Source organism: Oncorhynchus nerka, linkage group LG23 (assembly GCF_034236695.1).
Source record: "Oncorhynchus nerka isolate Pitt River linkage group LG23, Oner_Uvic_2.0, whole genome shotgun sequence".
Classification (NCBI taxonomy): domain Eukaryota; kingdom Metazoa; phylum Chordata; class Actinopteri; order Salmoniformes; family Salmonidae; genus Oncorhynchus; species Oncorhynchus nerka.
Genome location: NC_088418.1, coordinates 41,426,481 through 41,444,032, shown reverse-complemented (window position 1 = coordinate 41,444,032; position 17,552 = coordinate 41,426,481). Strand labels below are relative to the sequence as shown.

Below are 17,552 nucleotides of genomic sequence, written 5' to 3'. Positions count from 1 at the left end.
GTATGCTTTTGTGTCTAAAGACAGCGGTATAGTAGTTTGGACAGGAAACCCAATAAATCACTAAAGGATGCTCAGATTTTATTAGAAAAATTAGAAGTATCCATTTGTCTGTGGTGCACACAATCCTGCATGGCCTAAAAGCTAAGTAATCATTTCTCATGATAGCAGACATCCAATCCAACACTGGATCAGTAACATCCATTTATTTTCTTAATACTTAATATTTTGCCGGCGCATTTCTTGATAATCCACCAAGTAAACCAGGAGCTATAGAAAATGATGGTCTTCATATTGAGAATAAAATCATCTGGGCTAATTGTCGAACACATGGTCTATGTACACTACAGCAACTTTAATAAATCAGAGACAGAATAATCATTCAGAATCATTTGTAGCTCTCAAATCTTTAAAAACAATGACAATCAATGAAAACAAAGTGCCATATGTAATGCATATAAAAATATACTCTTTGTTTTTTTTAGCTATATAAAGCCTAAATAAAACAAAATCGCTGAATACATAGAAGGTTAATGCCTGAAATAGCTCAATGACCTCTGGCCCATGCCCTCTTTCCATAGATCTGTATTATATGGTTCAGCAAAATACTTATTCTCAGGACAGGTTGCCTTTAACTCTGCTGGTATAGACCTGAATGCAAGGGGTGAGCGAAAGTGAAATTCCATGTTTCTGGCATTCGTTGATACGTGCAGTGTATCGCCTATGGAGCTCCATAACGCTTACACCGCATCATCTCAGAATGGGAATAATTACCCCCCCCCATGTTGGAATTGAGACCGAAATAGGGACATGTTTTATTTTTCCTTTGTATGGGCTAGAACGGGTTGCTTTGTTGGGCTCTTTTGGTAAAATGATTCAGTGCAGCACTCACCAATTCACCTAGTATCATGTTAAAATCATGTTCAATGAATTGAGGAGGGATGGTGAGCAAAATAATAAGATAACTACTTAGACACGCTACTGACAATAGAAATGCACAGATCTAAGAAAATGAAAATTGCAGAAAAATGTTTTGTACTCTACTGTTGTGGCTTTATGCTTAATGCCACACTAACTCTGGTACACTTCAGTAGCAATCAAAGAGAAAAATATATATATTAAACATTGCTATCCATACTATAAGACCTTTTAGTTTGAAGATATCTTAACATAAATAAACCATTTATTTTCAGTGTTCAAACATACAGTGCCTTCAGAAAATATTCACACCCCTTGACTTTTTCCACATTTTGTTGTGTTACACCCTGAATTGAAAATGGTTTACCCCATAATGTCAAAGTAGAATTCTGTTTTCAGAAAGGTTTTACAATCCCTTGCAAAGAAGGGCACCTATTAGTAGATGGCTATTTTTAAAAATGTTAAATCAGACATTGAATATCCCTTTGAGCATGGTGAAGTTATTCATTACACATTGGATGGTGTATCAATACACCCAGTCACTATGAAGATACAGGCATCGTTTTTAACTCCGTTCCTGGAGAGGAAGGAAACCGCTTCGGGATGAGGCCAATGGTGACTTTAAAACAGTTACAGAGTTTAATGGCTGTGATAGAACACTGAGGATGGATCAACAACATTGTAGTTACTCCACAATACTAACCTAATTGACAGAGTGAAAAGAAGGAAGCCTGTACTGTACAGAATACAAATATTCCAAAACATGCATCCTGTTTGCAACAAGGCACTAAAGTGATACTGCTAAAAATGTGGCAAAGCAATTAACTTTATGTCCTGAATACAAAGTGTTATGTTCGGGGAAAATACAACACATTACTGAGTACCACTCTCCATATTTTCAAGCATAGTGGTGTATGCATCATGTTATGTGTATGCTTGTAATCGTAAAGGACTGGGGAGTTTTTCAGGATAAAAATAAATGGAATGGAGCTAAGCACTGGTAAAATCCTAGAGGAAAACATGGTTCAGTCTGTTTTCCACCAGACACTGGTAGATGAATTCACCTTTCAACATTTACATTTACATCTTATCCAGAGCAACTTACATTTTCATCAAATGTTTTGTTGTTGTTGACAATAACCTAAAACACATGGCCAAATCTATACTGGAATTGCTTACCAAGAAGACAGTGAATGAGTTGCCGATTTACAGTTTTGACTTACATCTGCTTGAAAATCTGGCAAGACCTGAAAATGGTTGTCTAGCAATGATCAACAACCAATTTGACAGAGCTATAAGAATTTTGAAAAAATTATTGACAATTGTTGCACAATCCAAGTGTGGAAAGCTCTTAGAGACTTACCCAGAAAGACACAGCTGTAATCACTGCCAAAAGGTGATTCTTACATGTATTGACTCAAGAGGGTTGAATACTTATCTAATCAAGATGTATTCTTGTTTTATTTTTCATTCGTTCTTTTTTTTATTTTTACAAATGTTCGAATTTTTCTCCCACTTTGACATTATAGAGTATTTTGTGTATATTGTTGACAGGAAATTACAAATCCATTTTAATAACACTTTGTAACACTACACAAAAAAAAAACAAGGGGTGTGAATAGTTTCTGAAGGCATTGTAAATACAGTGTGACTGGATAGTCAAGGTACACCACCATTCTACACCAGTCTTTTGAAACCACGCTCCTTTCTCTCTCCATCCGTCTCGCATCGCAGTCAAAAGGCACTTTGCTGATGTACCGTTTCCAGTTTGAGGTTGTAATTATGTCAGTTAATCCGTTTTTTTTTTTTACTTCCCTGTTTCAGATGTCGAGGTTATTTTGCTTTTATGAGCAGTGTTACCGAGGAGGTGAAAACTGCACTTGATCAAGTTTGGGTCCGCAATGTTTTCAATAACAGATTTGCTTGGTTGGAGATAGAAAAATGAACAACCACAATCCTTGCACTTCATCAATATCTTGCAACACATAGTATATCTGCATCACAGTTTTCCAGTCAGCACATAAGAAGAAAACATTATTTGCCTACTTCTCAAAGTAATTTCTCTCAGTCATTTTAGTACATTTAATCTTTCCTTTGTTTTTTAAAATCAAATAGGATGTCCAATGTGCAAAATGAAGCCGTGAAGAATCGAACAATTTTCCAAGTCCACTCTGTAGAGTCCCTCCTTAAGTCCTTCCCCACTAAGTCCACGTCCTAGTACCCTTTTTTCCTTCCTTGTATCCTCTCTCAGGGCCTTGCCTTGTCCCAGCTCCGTCCCTCATCCCTCCGTCCCCCTCCATCCATCTGCTTGTCCATCCATCCTTTATTTGCAGGTGAACACCTCAGACTTCTCGCTGCACGTGTTACACTTCACAAAACAGCACCACTGGAACTTGCAGTTGCACTGCCACACGCGGGTATACTGGTGGGTGTTGTGGCCTCTACCACAACACATCAGATTGCAGCCGTCGGTATGGGGTGACGTGTGGTTACACAGTCTCCCCCGTGTCCCTGTGCTCCCTGTCGCCGTGTCCTCCTCGCAGTAGTTAGGAGACCTCTCCAGGTAGACCAGATCTGTGTCCGTGGGTTTCTGGTAGCCCCGCGACTCCTTCAGCCGAAGGAAGGATGGTTGGCGGAGACGGGAGGCCCGGACCGGTTCGACTTGGACCGCCTCGCTGTAGCGCTCTTTCAGGATGTAGCCAATCTCCCGGAACATGGGTAAGGTGATCCAGCAGGTCTTGGTGGTGCAGGAGCCTGACACGCCGTGACACTTACACTCCAACTTCATATGCTCCTCCAGGATCTGAGGGAGAGGAGAGAAGAGGGTTGGATACAAGGTTTGGAAAAGGTTAACATGACCCGAGGGTTAGATAAATGCTTTGAGTAAGAGTTGGCAAATCCCAAATGTTGAATAGTTGTGTGTAGGTAGCTTAACTACTTAATTCAAAGTGATGTGAATTGGAGATTTGTATGAAAGAGTTTAGGCCACCCCACATATCCACAAATTGTATTTTCCATTCAACAGTTCTACAATACATTAGTCTATCAACTAAGGGCATCCCCTGCAATATAGCCTAAAGTCCATTTGGACTATATATTTCAAATCCCCCAATTGGACAGTGATGCCAGCTATGTAAAGAAATAAAGTGAAAATAACTTATGGCTCAAGCCTCTACTCTCTTACTAACTTGACCTTTTTAAGGATCACAATGGACAGAATAAACGACCAGAACTCTTATGTAACCAGAACCTGTATAACGTTGTACTTGGTTTCATGTGCGATTTAAGTTTTGATGTCTTGCGGATATATTTAGCGGACACATTTGACAGATGACAGTTTACCATTTAGGGTTGAGTTATATAAACTCAGCAAAAAAAAATTCTAAGATAATTCGTAAAAATCCAAATAACTTCACAGATCTTCATTGTAAAGGGTTTAAACACTGTTTCCCATGCTTGCTCAATGAACCATGAACAATTCATGAACATGCACCTGTGGAACGGTCGTTACGACACTAACAGCTTACAGACTGTAGGCAATTAAGGTTACAGTTATGAAAACTTAGGACACTAAAGAGGCCTTTCTACTGACTCTGAAAAACACCAAAAGAAAGATGCCCAGGGTCCCTGCTCATCTGCGTGAACATGCCGTAGACACCGAGGCATGAGGACTGCAGATGTGGCCAGGACAATAAATTGCAACTGGTCTATGAGACGCCTAAAACAGCACTACAGGGAGACAGGACGGACAGCTGATCATCCTCGCAGTGGCAGACCATGTGTAACAACACCTGCACAGGATCGGTACATCCGAACATCACACCTGTGGGACAGGTACAGGATGGCAACAACAACTGCCCGAGTTACACCAATAACGCACAATCCCTCCATCAGTGCTCAGACTAACCGCAATAGGCTGAGAGAGGCTGGACTTAGGGCTTGTAGGCCTGCTGTAAGGCAGGTCCTCACCAGACATCACCGGCAACAACGTCGTCTATGGGCAGAAACCCACCGTCTCTGGACCAGACCGGACTGGCAAAAAGTGCTCTTCACTGATGAGTCACGGTTTTGTCTCACCAGGGGTGATGGTCGGATTCGCGTTTATCGTTGAAGGAATGAGTGTTACACCGAGGCCTGTACCCTGGAGAGGGATCAATTTTGAGATGGAGGATCAGTCATGGTCTGGGGCGGTGTGTCACTGCATCTGAGTGAGCTTGTTGTCATTGCAGGCAATCTCAACGCTGTGCGATACAGGGAAGACATCCTCTTCCATCATTTGGTACCCTTCCTGCAGGCTCATCCTGACATGACCCTCCAGCATGACAATGCCACCAGCCATACTGCTCGTTCTGTGCGTGATTTCCTGCAAGACAGGAATGTCAGTGTTCTGCCATGGCCAGCGAAGAGCCCAGATCTCAATCCCATTGAGCACGTCTGGAACCTGTTGGATCGGAGGGTGAGGGCTAGGGCCATTCCCCCCAGGAATGTCCGGGAAGAGTGGGGTATCATCTCACAGCAAGAACTGGCAAATCTGGTGCATTCCATGAGGAGGAGATGCACTGCAGTACTTAATACAGATACTGACTGTTACTTTTGATTTTGACCCCCCCTTTGTTCAGGGACACATTATTCCATTTCTGTTAGTCACATGTCTGCGGAACTTGTTCAGTTTATGTCTCAGTTGTTGAATCTTGTTATGTTCATACAAATATTTACACGTTAAGTTTGCTGAAAATAAACGCAGTTGACAGTTTTTAACATTTTAAAATGTATTATTTTATTTTATTTCACCTTTATTTAACCAGATAAGCTAGTTGAGAACAAGCTCTCATTTACAACTGCGACCTGGCCAAGATAAAGCCAAGCAGTGCAACACAAACAAAAACACAGAGTTACACATGGAATAAACAAGCGTACAGTCAATAACACAATAGGGAAAAAAAGAAAGTCTATATACAGTGTGTGCAAATGGTGTGAGGAGGTAAGGCAATAAATAGGCCATGGTAGCGAAGTAATTACAATTTAGCAAATTAACACTGTAGTGATAGATGAGCAGATGGTGATGTGCAAGTAGAAATACTGGTGTGCAAAAGAGCAGAAAACTAAATAAAAACAATATGGGGATGAGGTAGGTAGATTGGGTGGGCTATTTACAGATGGGCTGTGTACAGCTGCAGCGATCAGTTAGCTGATGTTTAAAGTTAGTGAGGGAAATATAAGTCTCCAGCTTCAGCAACTGTTGCAATTCGTTCCAGTCATTGGCAGCAGAGAACTGGAAGGAAAGGCAGCCAAAGGAGGTGTTGGCTTTGGGGATGACCAGTGACATATACCTGCTGGAGCGCGTGCTACAGGTGGGTGTTGTTATCGTGACCAGTGAGCTGAGATAAGGCGTAGCTTTACCTAGCATAGACTTATGGATGACCTGGAGCCAGTGGGTCTGGTGACGAATATGTAGCAAGGTCCAGAATATGTAGCAAGGTCCAGAATATGTAGCAAGGGCCAGAAACGTCTAGTGAGAGGACGTTTCTTTTTTTGCTGAGTTTAGTTGTGACCAAATTTTGAAATGTTTATGTAGACTAATGTTCCCCAAAAAATAATAGCAAATTCTAACACAAAGCAATATCTATCAGTGTTGACATTAGATGCATTGTCAATAGGAATTCAAAACTTCTGTGTGGCCAGTACTGTAGCCTACTAGCCTATCATGTACGAGTGTATCAAGAATGTTGCACTTGATCTGCCCTGCTATCAAGTTAGAGGATTGGCTCTTGATTAGGTTGGTTCAGTGTGTGCAGTGGTGCAGCAGCATGGTTTTGGGGGCTGCCAACGAGAGAGGAAGAGAGAGAGACTTTGCAATAATATCCTGCATCCTGACTTAATGCTCTGTATTTCAATGAATGGGACTGCAGGGTTATGGCAGGACTCCATTTGGCAGCCGGTTTGCCTGGCCTTGCGTTCCCTCCGCTCACACACACACATACACACAGGGGCAGTTCACGCACACACCCACACATGTGCAGGCACACACACATGTGCTCTCACACACACACACATTTTGAAACCTTCTGTTTTTAAACTAGTATAGCATAATTTAGCACAGCGATTCGGTCTCCTCTGAACTTATATTTACACTGAAAAAATATATAAATGCAACATGCAACAATTTCAAAGATTTTACTGCGTTACAGTTCATATAAGGAAATCAGTCAATTGAAATAAATTCCTTAGGCCCTAATCTATAGATTTTACATGACTGGGAATACAGATATGCATCTGTTGGTCACAGATACTTAAAAAAAAAAGGTAGGGGCGTGGATCAGAAAACCATCTTCTTCACATATAGTTGATCAGGCTGTTGATTGTTTCGTGTGGAATGTTATCCCACTCTTCAATGGCTGTGAGAAGTTGCTGGATATTGCTTGGAACTGGAACACGCTGTCATACACATCAATCCAGAGAAAACAAACGGGATTCATCCGTGAAGAGCACACTTCTCTAGCATGCCAATGGCCATCGAAGGTGAGCATTTGCCCAATGAAGTTGGTTATGGCGCCGAACTGCAGTCAGGTCATGACCCTGGTGAGGAAGACGAGCACACAGATGAACTTCCCTGAGACAGTTTCTGACAGTTTGTGCAGAAATTCTCTGGTTGTGCAAACCCACAGTTTCATCAGCTGTCCGGTTGGCTGGTCTCAGACGGTCCCGCAGGTGGAGAAGCCGGCTGTGGAGGTCGGTTGTGAGGCCGGTTGGACATACTGCCAAATTCTCTAAAACAACACATCCATGTTGTGTGACAAAACTGCACATTATAGAGTGGCCTTTTATTGTCCGCAGCACAAGGTGCACCTTTGTAATGATCATGCTGTTTAATCAGCTTCTTGATATGCCACACCTATCAGGTGGATGGATTATCTTGACAAATGAGAAATGCTCACTAACAGGGATGTGAACAAATCTCTGCACAAAATTTGAGAGAAATACACTTTTTGTGCGTATGGAACATTTCCGGGATCTTTTTAATTCACCTCATGAAACATGGGACGAACGTTGCATTTAGATTTTTGTTCCGTATACTTTCCTGGTTGAGTTGTATTATATTCTATTGTCTGATATTCTAGATCTCTACAGAAACAACTACATGTTTGTTAGGTGTGTTAAAACCCCAGACAACAAGACACGCAGTGTCAGTCACTTTACCTTTCGTCCTGCCTCATTATTATGCAGGTTCATCAGACGTCGGGCGTTCTTCTTGATCTCTCGGGCATCCACGAAGCGTCTGGAGAACTCCACGCCGTACTTGATGTTGGCCGAGCAGCCTCCCCACTTCCAGCCCTCCTCCTGGTCATGGTAGCCCTGCTTCTCCCTGTCGCAGCCACACTGGCTCAGGTTGCCCTGACTACACGCCGCTGTCACCGAATGTGCCACGCCAGCCGCCGTGATGGAATAGGTGAACGCCGCCTCTCGGCTGCCTGGGGTGGAGAGAGAGGGAGAGAGCGGCAAATAGTTATCTTGCACTAGTCCTAGGTGAGTTGTAGTGCATTACAGTACATAGTATGAGTTTGTGTTACTATACAGTATAGTATTTTATGCTGTGGCCTAATGAAAGGCTTGTGGCCCACTACAACAAAATTCATCCACACTTTACATTACTAGGTGACCTGACTGCAATTTGGCCTTTTACTAGTCTAATGTAATTAACCTGTAACAGGCTAATAAATACCTACCATTCCTTATTTGATAGTCTCTTTCTAACTGACTCTCGTCAGAGCCCTAATTTTTAACAGGTGGGCTGGGTAAGACTCCACTGATAAAACCCCAAGTGACATCTGCTGGTTGACCACAGGAGCCTTACTGTATCTGTGTCTGTACAGCAGATACAGTAAAAAGTACTGTATATACTATAGTATTACTATAGTAGTATATGTACTATAGTATTATAGAGTATATATACTGAACAAAAATATAAATGCAACATGCAACAATTAGAGTTACAGTTCATATAAGGAAATAGATGTCTGGTTAGTATGCAGGCCATTGAAGAACTGGGCGGCTGATGAATGGCACAATAAAGGGCCTCAGCATCTCGTCACGCTATCTCTGTGCATGGAAATTGCCATCAGTAAAATACAATTGTGTTCGTTGTCCATAGCTTATGTGTCACGGTTGTCGTAAGAATCGGAACACGGCGCAGCGGATGTTGAGTTCCACGTATTTATTTCAAAGTGAAACTTAAAGCAAAAACAATAAATCAATAAACGAACAATGAAACGTGACTATGTGGTGCACATGCACAAACACAAAACAATATCCCACAAACACAGGTGGGAAAAATAGCTACTTAAATATGAATCCAATTAGAGCCAACGATTACCAGCTGCCTCTAATTGGGAATCATACAAAACACCAACATAGAAAAATAAACTAGAACACAACATAGAAATATTAAGCTAGAATACCCCCTAGTCACGTGACATTATGCCTGCCCATACCGTAACCTCACAGCCACCATGGAGCACTCTGTTCACAACGGTGACCCAACAGGTCCACAGACGATGCAATCGCCATCACACTGCACACTGCCCTATCCCATCTGGACAAGAGGAATACCTATGTAAGAATGTTATTCATTGGCTACAGGTCAGCATTCAACACCATTGTACCCTCCAAGCTCATCATCAAGCTGGAGGCCCTGGGTCTCAACTCCGCCTTGTGCAATTGGGTCCTGGACTTTCTGACGGGCCGCCCCCAGGTGGTGAAGGTGGGAAACAACATCTCCCCTTCGCTGACTCTCAACACTGGGGCCCCACAAGGGTGGGTGCTCAGTCCCCTCCTGTACTTCCTGTTCACCCACGACTGCGTGGCCATGCACGCCTCCAACTCAAATCATCAAGTTTGCAGATGACACAACAGTAGTGGGCTGGATTACCAACAATGACAAGACAGCCTACAAGGAGGAGGGGAGGGCACTCGGAGTGTGGTGTCAGGAAAACAACCTCTTACACAAAATGAACAAAACAAAGGAGATGATCGTGAACTTCAGGAAACAGCAGAGGGAGGATCCCCCTATCCACATCGAAGGAACAGCAGTGCAGAAGGTGAAATGTTTTCTGTACAGCACTTTGTGACATCAGCTGATGTAAGAAGGGCTTTATAAATACATAGATTGATTAAGTTCTCTGCGTACACATCACAGACTAACTAAAATGGTCCACCCACACAGACAGTGTGGTGAAGAAGGCACAACAGCGCCTCTTCAACCTCAAGAGGCTGAAGAAATTTGGCTTGTCACCCAAAACCCTAACAAACTGGTATGGCAACTGCACCGCCCTCAATCGCAAGGCTCTTCAGAGGGTGGTGCTAACTCAGAGAGGCTGCTGCCTGCATTGAGACCCAATCACTGGCCACTTTAATAAATTGATTAATAGTCACTTTAAATAATGCCACTTTAATAATGTTTATATATCTTACATTACTCACATCAAATGTATATAGTGTATTTTATACCATCTATTGCACCTTGCCTATGCCGCTCGGCCATCGCTCATCCATATGTTTCTATGTACATATTCTCATTCATCGCTTTAGATTTGTGTGTATTAGGTAGTTGTTGTGAAATTCTTAGATTACTTGTTAGATATTACTGCACTGTCGGAACTAGAAGCACAAGCATTTCGCTACACTCGGATTAACATCTGCTCACCGTGTGTATGTGACCAATACAATTTGATTTGATTTTGATTTGACATCAGCAAACCGCTCGCCCAAACTACGCCATACACGTGGTTTGCGGTTGTGAGGCCAGTTGGACGTACTGCCAAATTCTCTAAAATGACATTTGAGGTGGCTTATGGTAGAGAAATTAACATTAAATTCTCTGCCAACAGCTCTGGTGGACATTCCTGCAGTCAGCATGCCAATTGCACGCTCATCTGTGGCATTGTGTTGTGTGACAAAACTGCACATTTTAGAGTGGCATTTTATTGTCCCCAGCACAAGGTGGACCTGTGTAATGATCGTGTTGTTTAATCAGCTTCTTGATATGCCACACCTGTCAGGTGGATGGATTATCTTGGCAAAAGAGAAAATGCTCATTAACAGGGATGTAAACAAATTTGTGCACAAAATTTGAGAGAAATAATATTTTTAGCCTTTGGAAAAATTCTGGGATGTTTTATTTCAGCTCATGAAACATGGGACCAACACTTTACATGCTAGGTTTATAGTTTTGTTCGGTGTAGATTATCCTATCTATAAGTGCACTTAATGTGTGCCAGTTGGTTTCTGCTTCAGCCAACACATTTGTCATTCTATAGCTGACAATGTAGCGTGATTGAACTCACTACCTTCACTCTAGACAAGTTGTTTATGGATGTAATGTAATGTCTTGTATATTATTTATAAGATGTTAATAAACACACAAATCCGCTTAAAGATGCTAGATAAATGTTAAGTGAACATTACTCATATTGTTTTTGTAGCTGGTGGTGATAACTTATCACGGGTTATAGACCCACAACCACATGATACATTCTCACATCTGCTGTACCATTGATCATTCTGTCAAACTACACCATCAAAGCAACGATAAATACCCGTAAGAGACTTTCAAATGACCCGCTTTCCATTTCAGAACAAACACATTCACATTTACAGCATGGAAAGGAAATGAATTACTGTACAGTTGAAGTCGAAATTTACATACGCCTCAGCCAAATACATTTAAACTCAGTTTTTCACAATTCCTGACATTTAATCCAAGTACAAATCCACTGTTTTAGGTCAGTTAGGATCACCACTTTATTTTAAGAATGTGAAATGTCAGAATAATAGTAGAAAGAATAATTTATTTCAGATTTGATTTATTCCATCAAATTCCCAGTGGGTCAGAAGTTTACATACAATGCTAACATAGTATTTGGTAGCATTGCCTTTAAATTGTTTAACTTGGGTCAAACGTTTCGGGTAGCCTTCCTCAAGCTTTTCATAATAAGTTGGGTGAATTTTGGCCCATTCCTGCTGACAGAGATGGTGTAACTCAGTCAGGTTTGTAGGCCTCCTTGCTCGCACACACTTTTCCAGTTCTGCCCACAAATGTTCTATAGGATTGAAGTCAGGGCTTTGTGATGGTCACTCCAATACCTTGACTTTGTTGGCCACAACTTTGGAAGTATGCTTGGGGTCATTGTCCATTTGGAAGACCCATTTGCGACCAAGCTTTAACTTCCTGACTGATGTCTTGAGATGTTGCTTCAATATAGCCACATAATGTTGATTCTTCATGATGCCATCTAATTTTTGAAGTGCACCAGTCCCTCCTGCAGCAAAGCACCCCCACAACATGATGCTGCCACCCCTGTGCTTCACGGTTGGGATGGTGTTCTTTGGCTTGCAAGCCTCCCTCTTTTTCCTCCTAACATAACAATGGGCATTATGGCCAAACAGTTCTATTTTTGTTTCATCAGACCAGAGGACATTTCTCCAAAAAGTATGATCTTTGTCCCCATGCGTAGTCTGGCTTTTTTATGGCGGTTTTGGAGCAGTGGCTTCTTCCTTGCTGAGCAGCCTTTCAGGTTATGTCGATATAGGACTCGTTTTACTGTGGATGTAGATACTTTTGTACCTGTTTCCTCCAGCATCTTCACGAGGTCCTTTGCTGTTGTTCTGGGATTGATTTGCACTTTTCATCACTAAAGTACGTTCATCTCTAGGAGACAGAAGGCGTCTCCTTCCTGAGCGGTATGAAGGCTGCGTGATCCCATGGTGTTTATACTTGCGTGCTATTGTTTGTACAGATTAATGTGGTACCTTCAGGCGTTTGGAAATTGCTCCCAAGGATGAACCAGACTTGTGGAGGTCTACTTTTTTTTTCTGAGGTCTTGGCTGATTTCTTTTGATTTTCCCATGATGTCAAGCAAAGAGACAGTGAGTTTGAAGGTAGGCCTTGAAATACATCCACAGGTACACCTCCAATTGACTCAAATTATGTCAATTAGCCTATCAGAAGCTTCTAAAGCCATGACATCATTTTTGGAATTTTCCAAGTTGTTTAAAGGCACAGTCAACTTAGTGTATGTAAACTTCTGACCCACTGGAATTGAATTATAAGTGAATAAGTTAAATAATCTGTCTGTAAACAATTGTTGGAAAAATTATTTGTGTCGTGCACAAAGTAGATGTCCTAACCAACTTGTCAAAGAAATTTGTGGAGTGGTTGAAAAACGAGTTTTAATGACTCCAACCTAAGTGTATGTAAACTTCTGACTTCAACTGTATATAACATTACTATTGCGTTGTCCTTGTAATAGGATATTTCTCGCCTCAATCAAGATACTATGTTGAGTTCCATTCTCCTCAACAACCTGAGTATTAATGTATGGTGTCTAGTGGAAGGCAATGGGGTGGCTTCTCTCCAACCTGACAAACTCACTGGTAGATCCCATTAGCTCGGTGGCTCACTGATCCATAACTTTAAACAAACTCTGAAGTCTTCTCTCATCAGTCTGAACCAGGGAAACTGACCTTTCAGTAAATGTAGAATAGTGAAGGTTTTCCTCGAGCTGCCAAATGTCGTCCCCAGCATATAAAATGTGTTTTGATTGTAGAGTAATACACGCTTGGTTCCATTGTTGTGGGTATTTTAACTGCTGTAGCTGACCTTGATTAGTGGTCAAGACAGAAACTCCGGTCTCACTCAATAGTTATGGTGTATGTTCCCTGTCCTTGCAGGTCAATCAGATTAAGTGTTTGAAGAGGAACTTTGTGATGCCTTTACATATGCATGAACTCGAATGGATCAACTGACCATAGGATGAGCCTGTCCTCAGGCCCTGTGAATGATAAATCCAATATTTCATCACTACCAACAGCAACCCAAGAGGTGAGTCCTACCATAACTTCCCAGTAGATCGACAGAGTTCTTGCCGTATCAATCTCTCCCAACACATACAGTCAGTAGAGGGACAAGCTGAGTGTCCCTATTAGCCACCTAACACACCATAACCCTAACACACCACGGTGAACAGAGGAATAGACACATTTCCTTTCCTCTAACAAAACAACTAAATGAATCCTCGATCCAGCAGTCCGCCTGTCTGTGAGAGAAGTGATTGTTTCCAGAGCTGTTGGATTAAACACAGTTCCCAAACCACAGTGAGACCGCAACAAAACATTTCTGACTGATAGACAACTTATATAAGAGAGCCCGTATTAAGACCAATACCACTGGTGTGCTGTGGGAAGAAAAAAAAAATAGGGGAATGCTGACTAAAACCAGATCAGAGTGATGTTTAGAGATTATGAGTATAGATAGTTAGGAGAGGTTGCACTTCTAAGGACACTGTGGTTCATTTTCACACAATAATTATTATAGATCTACTGTATTTAGGACAGTCAAGCCCAGAAGCAGGACAGACTTCTACACAATGAGGTCACATGTAGGACTGACTGTTGTAGGATTGAAACCCCTTCAGGACACTAGCAACACGGCTTCAAGTTTAAATTGTTCCCGTATGCCAAATATTATGGAGTAAAAGTACGGTATCCACTGTGGTTATTGAAGGAGGATGATGGTGAAAGAATAATATTCTCACTGGAAGATTTCACTGAAGTAGTTTCACTAACCGTAGAGCTTCACTCTTCATTCTAATGAAGAGGAGGTCTAGTTTGTGAACCTCTCATTGTTGCTTCTATTGCAGGAGTAGCACCACACACACTACAACAACCAAATTGGCCATGATGAAAGCTATCGCTCCCACCTTCACCAAATTGTATTGCTCTGAACTGACTACCATAACCTCTCCTGTAACCAGTGCCCTGGTCTGAACATAGCCACTGGGAAGAAAAAGGAAGTTCAACAGAAACAACTTTAATTGAACTTTCATTTTCCTTTAAGAGTGGCTGATCAGATTTTTTTTTATATATATCCAGCTTACGCTTTGTGTCATGCACCTTGGACTGTATTGGTTGGACTGTGAGTTAGGTGCTAGTCACTGACAGTAGACCTATATGTTTTCATCGGGGCACAGGAAAAGCCAGTGACTTCTCATTCTGCCCAGTTGGCACAATCAGATGCTCACCTCTCACCAATGCTTGGTCTGGTGGGCATTCAGATGCAATCACTGCATCATCACCATAAACTATTATTATATCCTTCTCAGTGTGGAGCGGCCACACTGTAGAGAATGTAGAGTAGAGATGAAGTACGACCCACAACATTGCGGGTCCTACTTCATCTATACAGGGTGATTTCCCAGACACAGATTAAGCCTAGTCCTGGACTAAAAAGCAAGCTCAATGGACAATCTCCATTGAAAATTGTTTTTTGTTGTTGTCCAGGAATAGGGTTAATCTGCTTCAGGGAAACTGTCCCTACAAGTTTTCTTCAGCCCAGCACCCCCTAACAAGTTATGTGCATTTGACTAGACTAATTGCAGCAGGTAGACTGACCTACTCTCAGCTCTTGTCCGAAGACGGTCCTCTCGCCCAGGGCGGAGCAGTTCCAGCGGCCATAGCGGAACTGGTACTGGCACTCATTGATGCCCTGCTGGGCACCCTCACCGATGACGATGATGGCATCCGGGCGGCTCTGGCAGAGTGCGCGCTGTCTAGGGGCCAGCCCAGGGATCTTGTTGCAGATGATGTTAGCGCCCAAAGCTACCACCGAGGACAGTGCCCTATGGGGGAGGGGGGGAGATAGTTAATCATCAAGACATAGAGTTGGCAGGGCAGAGTCGGAGTGGCACGGACTGTAGCTACAGATTCTACAGGTCCCCCCATGGGCAACAGTGTTCCCTCTTATCAGTCAGGTTTCTAGATAGAGCACTTAAGACACACAGCTGATTTAAGACACACTCCTGGTTCGAGACAAGCAGGTCACTGGGATTGTTTATTGTGACCTTATAGATCTGAGTCAGTTAGGAACGACCCTGCTCCACCGCCCTCTTACAAAAAGAGAAAGGGATGGGGAGTGTGACTCATGTGGCTTGCCGTAACCCTGAAAATGAGCCGAATCACAGTAATGGGCCAATATCTCTATTGTATTTGCCAATAACTTCTGGTTTACACTTGATTGATTAGGTTTTGAGACTGACAAATAAACATGTTAAATACTAACTTCAGATAAACAAGCAAAACCTGCAACTTGACCCTCATAACTTTTAAAGGACCACTGTGTGTAAGGTTTACTTCGGGTCACTGAATCAGGTTTTAAAATGCACAAAAGCAGACAATGGTTAGCCGATGAAGAACAGACAACAAACCAACTCTGACTAATAGCCGTTTATTCCCACATTTTAACTAAAGCAATGAACCTCAACAATGACTGTTTTATGTATTGGTCAGGTCTGTCTGTACAAGTATGAGACATATATGTGCAGTAATCATTCGTTCTGTGAGAGCCTGGGTCTTTTAATGTAATAAGAAATAACCAGTTGTGCAGTCTTACTGTCTACACAACACAGGATGTCATCCAGCGACATGTCGCTCTTTTCCATATGTTGCTTTACAAAAATAGCGTGCCTGGAACATGGTCATGATGCAATGCGCAAATCCTACGAGTCAGGTAAGCTCATCAATTTAGTTATTGAAATATTGATTTAATTTCATTTGTCAGTTTGGGAAGTTGGAGCAGCTCTCCATTGACTGTACCACTTTTAGGCTAGTTGGAAAATACATTTAGCCAAATAACGTTTAAATTAAGATATTCAACAGACATGTTTTTATTCTTGTTAAGTGGTTTTCTTGTAGGTTTTGTTATTAATATTCCATTTTCAGTCACAAAACCAAACAGATATTTGTTGTTTGGCACCAACAATTTAATGTAAAGGCCAATACCATCCCATTATTTTACAATAGGCTATTACATAAGTTCCAATAGCTTATTTGAGTTGATCATTTTATAGTGAAATTGCATTATACACTACACATACTTTTCACGTGCGTAAATGTCCTAATCAACAAATTAATTAAATTAGTGTATAATAGAGATTCAATATGTAAAGAGATCTTACAAATGCACACCATCACATGGCTCTCTCTACAAGCACCTGTTGGAGAGAAGGGTAAAAAAGCACGTGCCAACCTACAGGTAGCTACCGCTGGTGAGGATGAGGAAGATCTGGGGATAGTAGACGGACAGCAGCGCACTGCGGGACGAGACAATGAGCATGGTGTCATTGAACACAACGACCGCTGCTTGCTTTAGTGAGGGGAAAAATGAAATTAGCTAGATAATTCCTTTAGAAGATAAGTAGTCCTGGGTGTTCGTATCAAACAAATCTCTGTTCCCTTCTTTGGGTCAGTCGGCGGAGCGTTGGTGCTATGCAGCTCCAAGCCCCCCGGTAGTAGCGTTGGCTTCGGGCGCGGAGACTGGACGGGTCATCTCTTGGCGGCAGTGGTGTGAATGTGGTTGTCCTCCTGGACTGATGGGGTGGATTTTAGATTCCGGGACAACAGGGATGTGCCGCTTTCGCCTCCCAAGAGACACTGTTTTATCATTTGCAGAGGGAGACACAGTGGAGGGAGTATGACAGTGCTAAACCGCCCACCCCCCGTTAAAACCAAACGGGACAACGGTAGAGAGACGAGACTTCGACTCTTTAGCTCCCAAATATTTTTTTTTCATTCAATCAATGAATCCA

The 17,552-nt window shown here is 42.1% G+C and overlaps 1 protein-coding gene across 1 annotated transcript; it reads right to left on the bottom strand.

Moving 5' to 3' along the window:
- Positions 1 to 69: 69 nt before the first annotated feature.
- wnt7ba (wingless-type MMTV integration site family, member 7Ba) lies at positions 70 to 17,391 on the bottom strand. The gene is made up of 4 exons (XM_029628803.2): positions 16,998 to 17,391; positions 15,361 to 15,587; positions 8,113 to 8,384; positions 70 to 3,718 (listed from the first exon to the last, which is right to left on the bottom strand). The coding sequence occupies exons 1-4, from the start codon at positions 17,078 to 17,080 to the stop codon at positions 3,239 to 3,241; spliced, it is 1,062 nt and encodes a 353-aa protein (XP_029484663.1). The 5' UTR covers positions 17,081 to 17,391; the 3' UTR covers positions 70 to 3,238.
- Positions 17,392 to 17,552: the final 161 nt, after the last annotated feature.

What these genes read in the sequence shown, in the direction of transcription:
- wnt7ba (XM_029628803.2), bottom strand. Translation starts at nt 17,080, where the DNA reads ATGCTCATTGTCTCGTCCCGCAGTGCGCTGCTGTCCGTCTACTATCCC. An exon ending in CGGACAAGAGCTGAGAGTAG is followed by an intron (nt 8,385 to 15,360) that starts GTCAGTCTACCT and finishes TCTCCACCCCAG; the next exon opens with GCAGCCGAGAGGCGGCGTTC. An exon ending in ATAATGAGGCAGGACGAAAG is followed by an intron (nt 3,719 to 8,112) that starts GTAAAGTGACTG and finishes CCTCTCCCTCAG; the next exon opens with ATCCTGGAGGAGCATATGAA.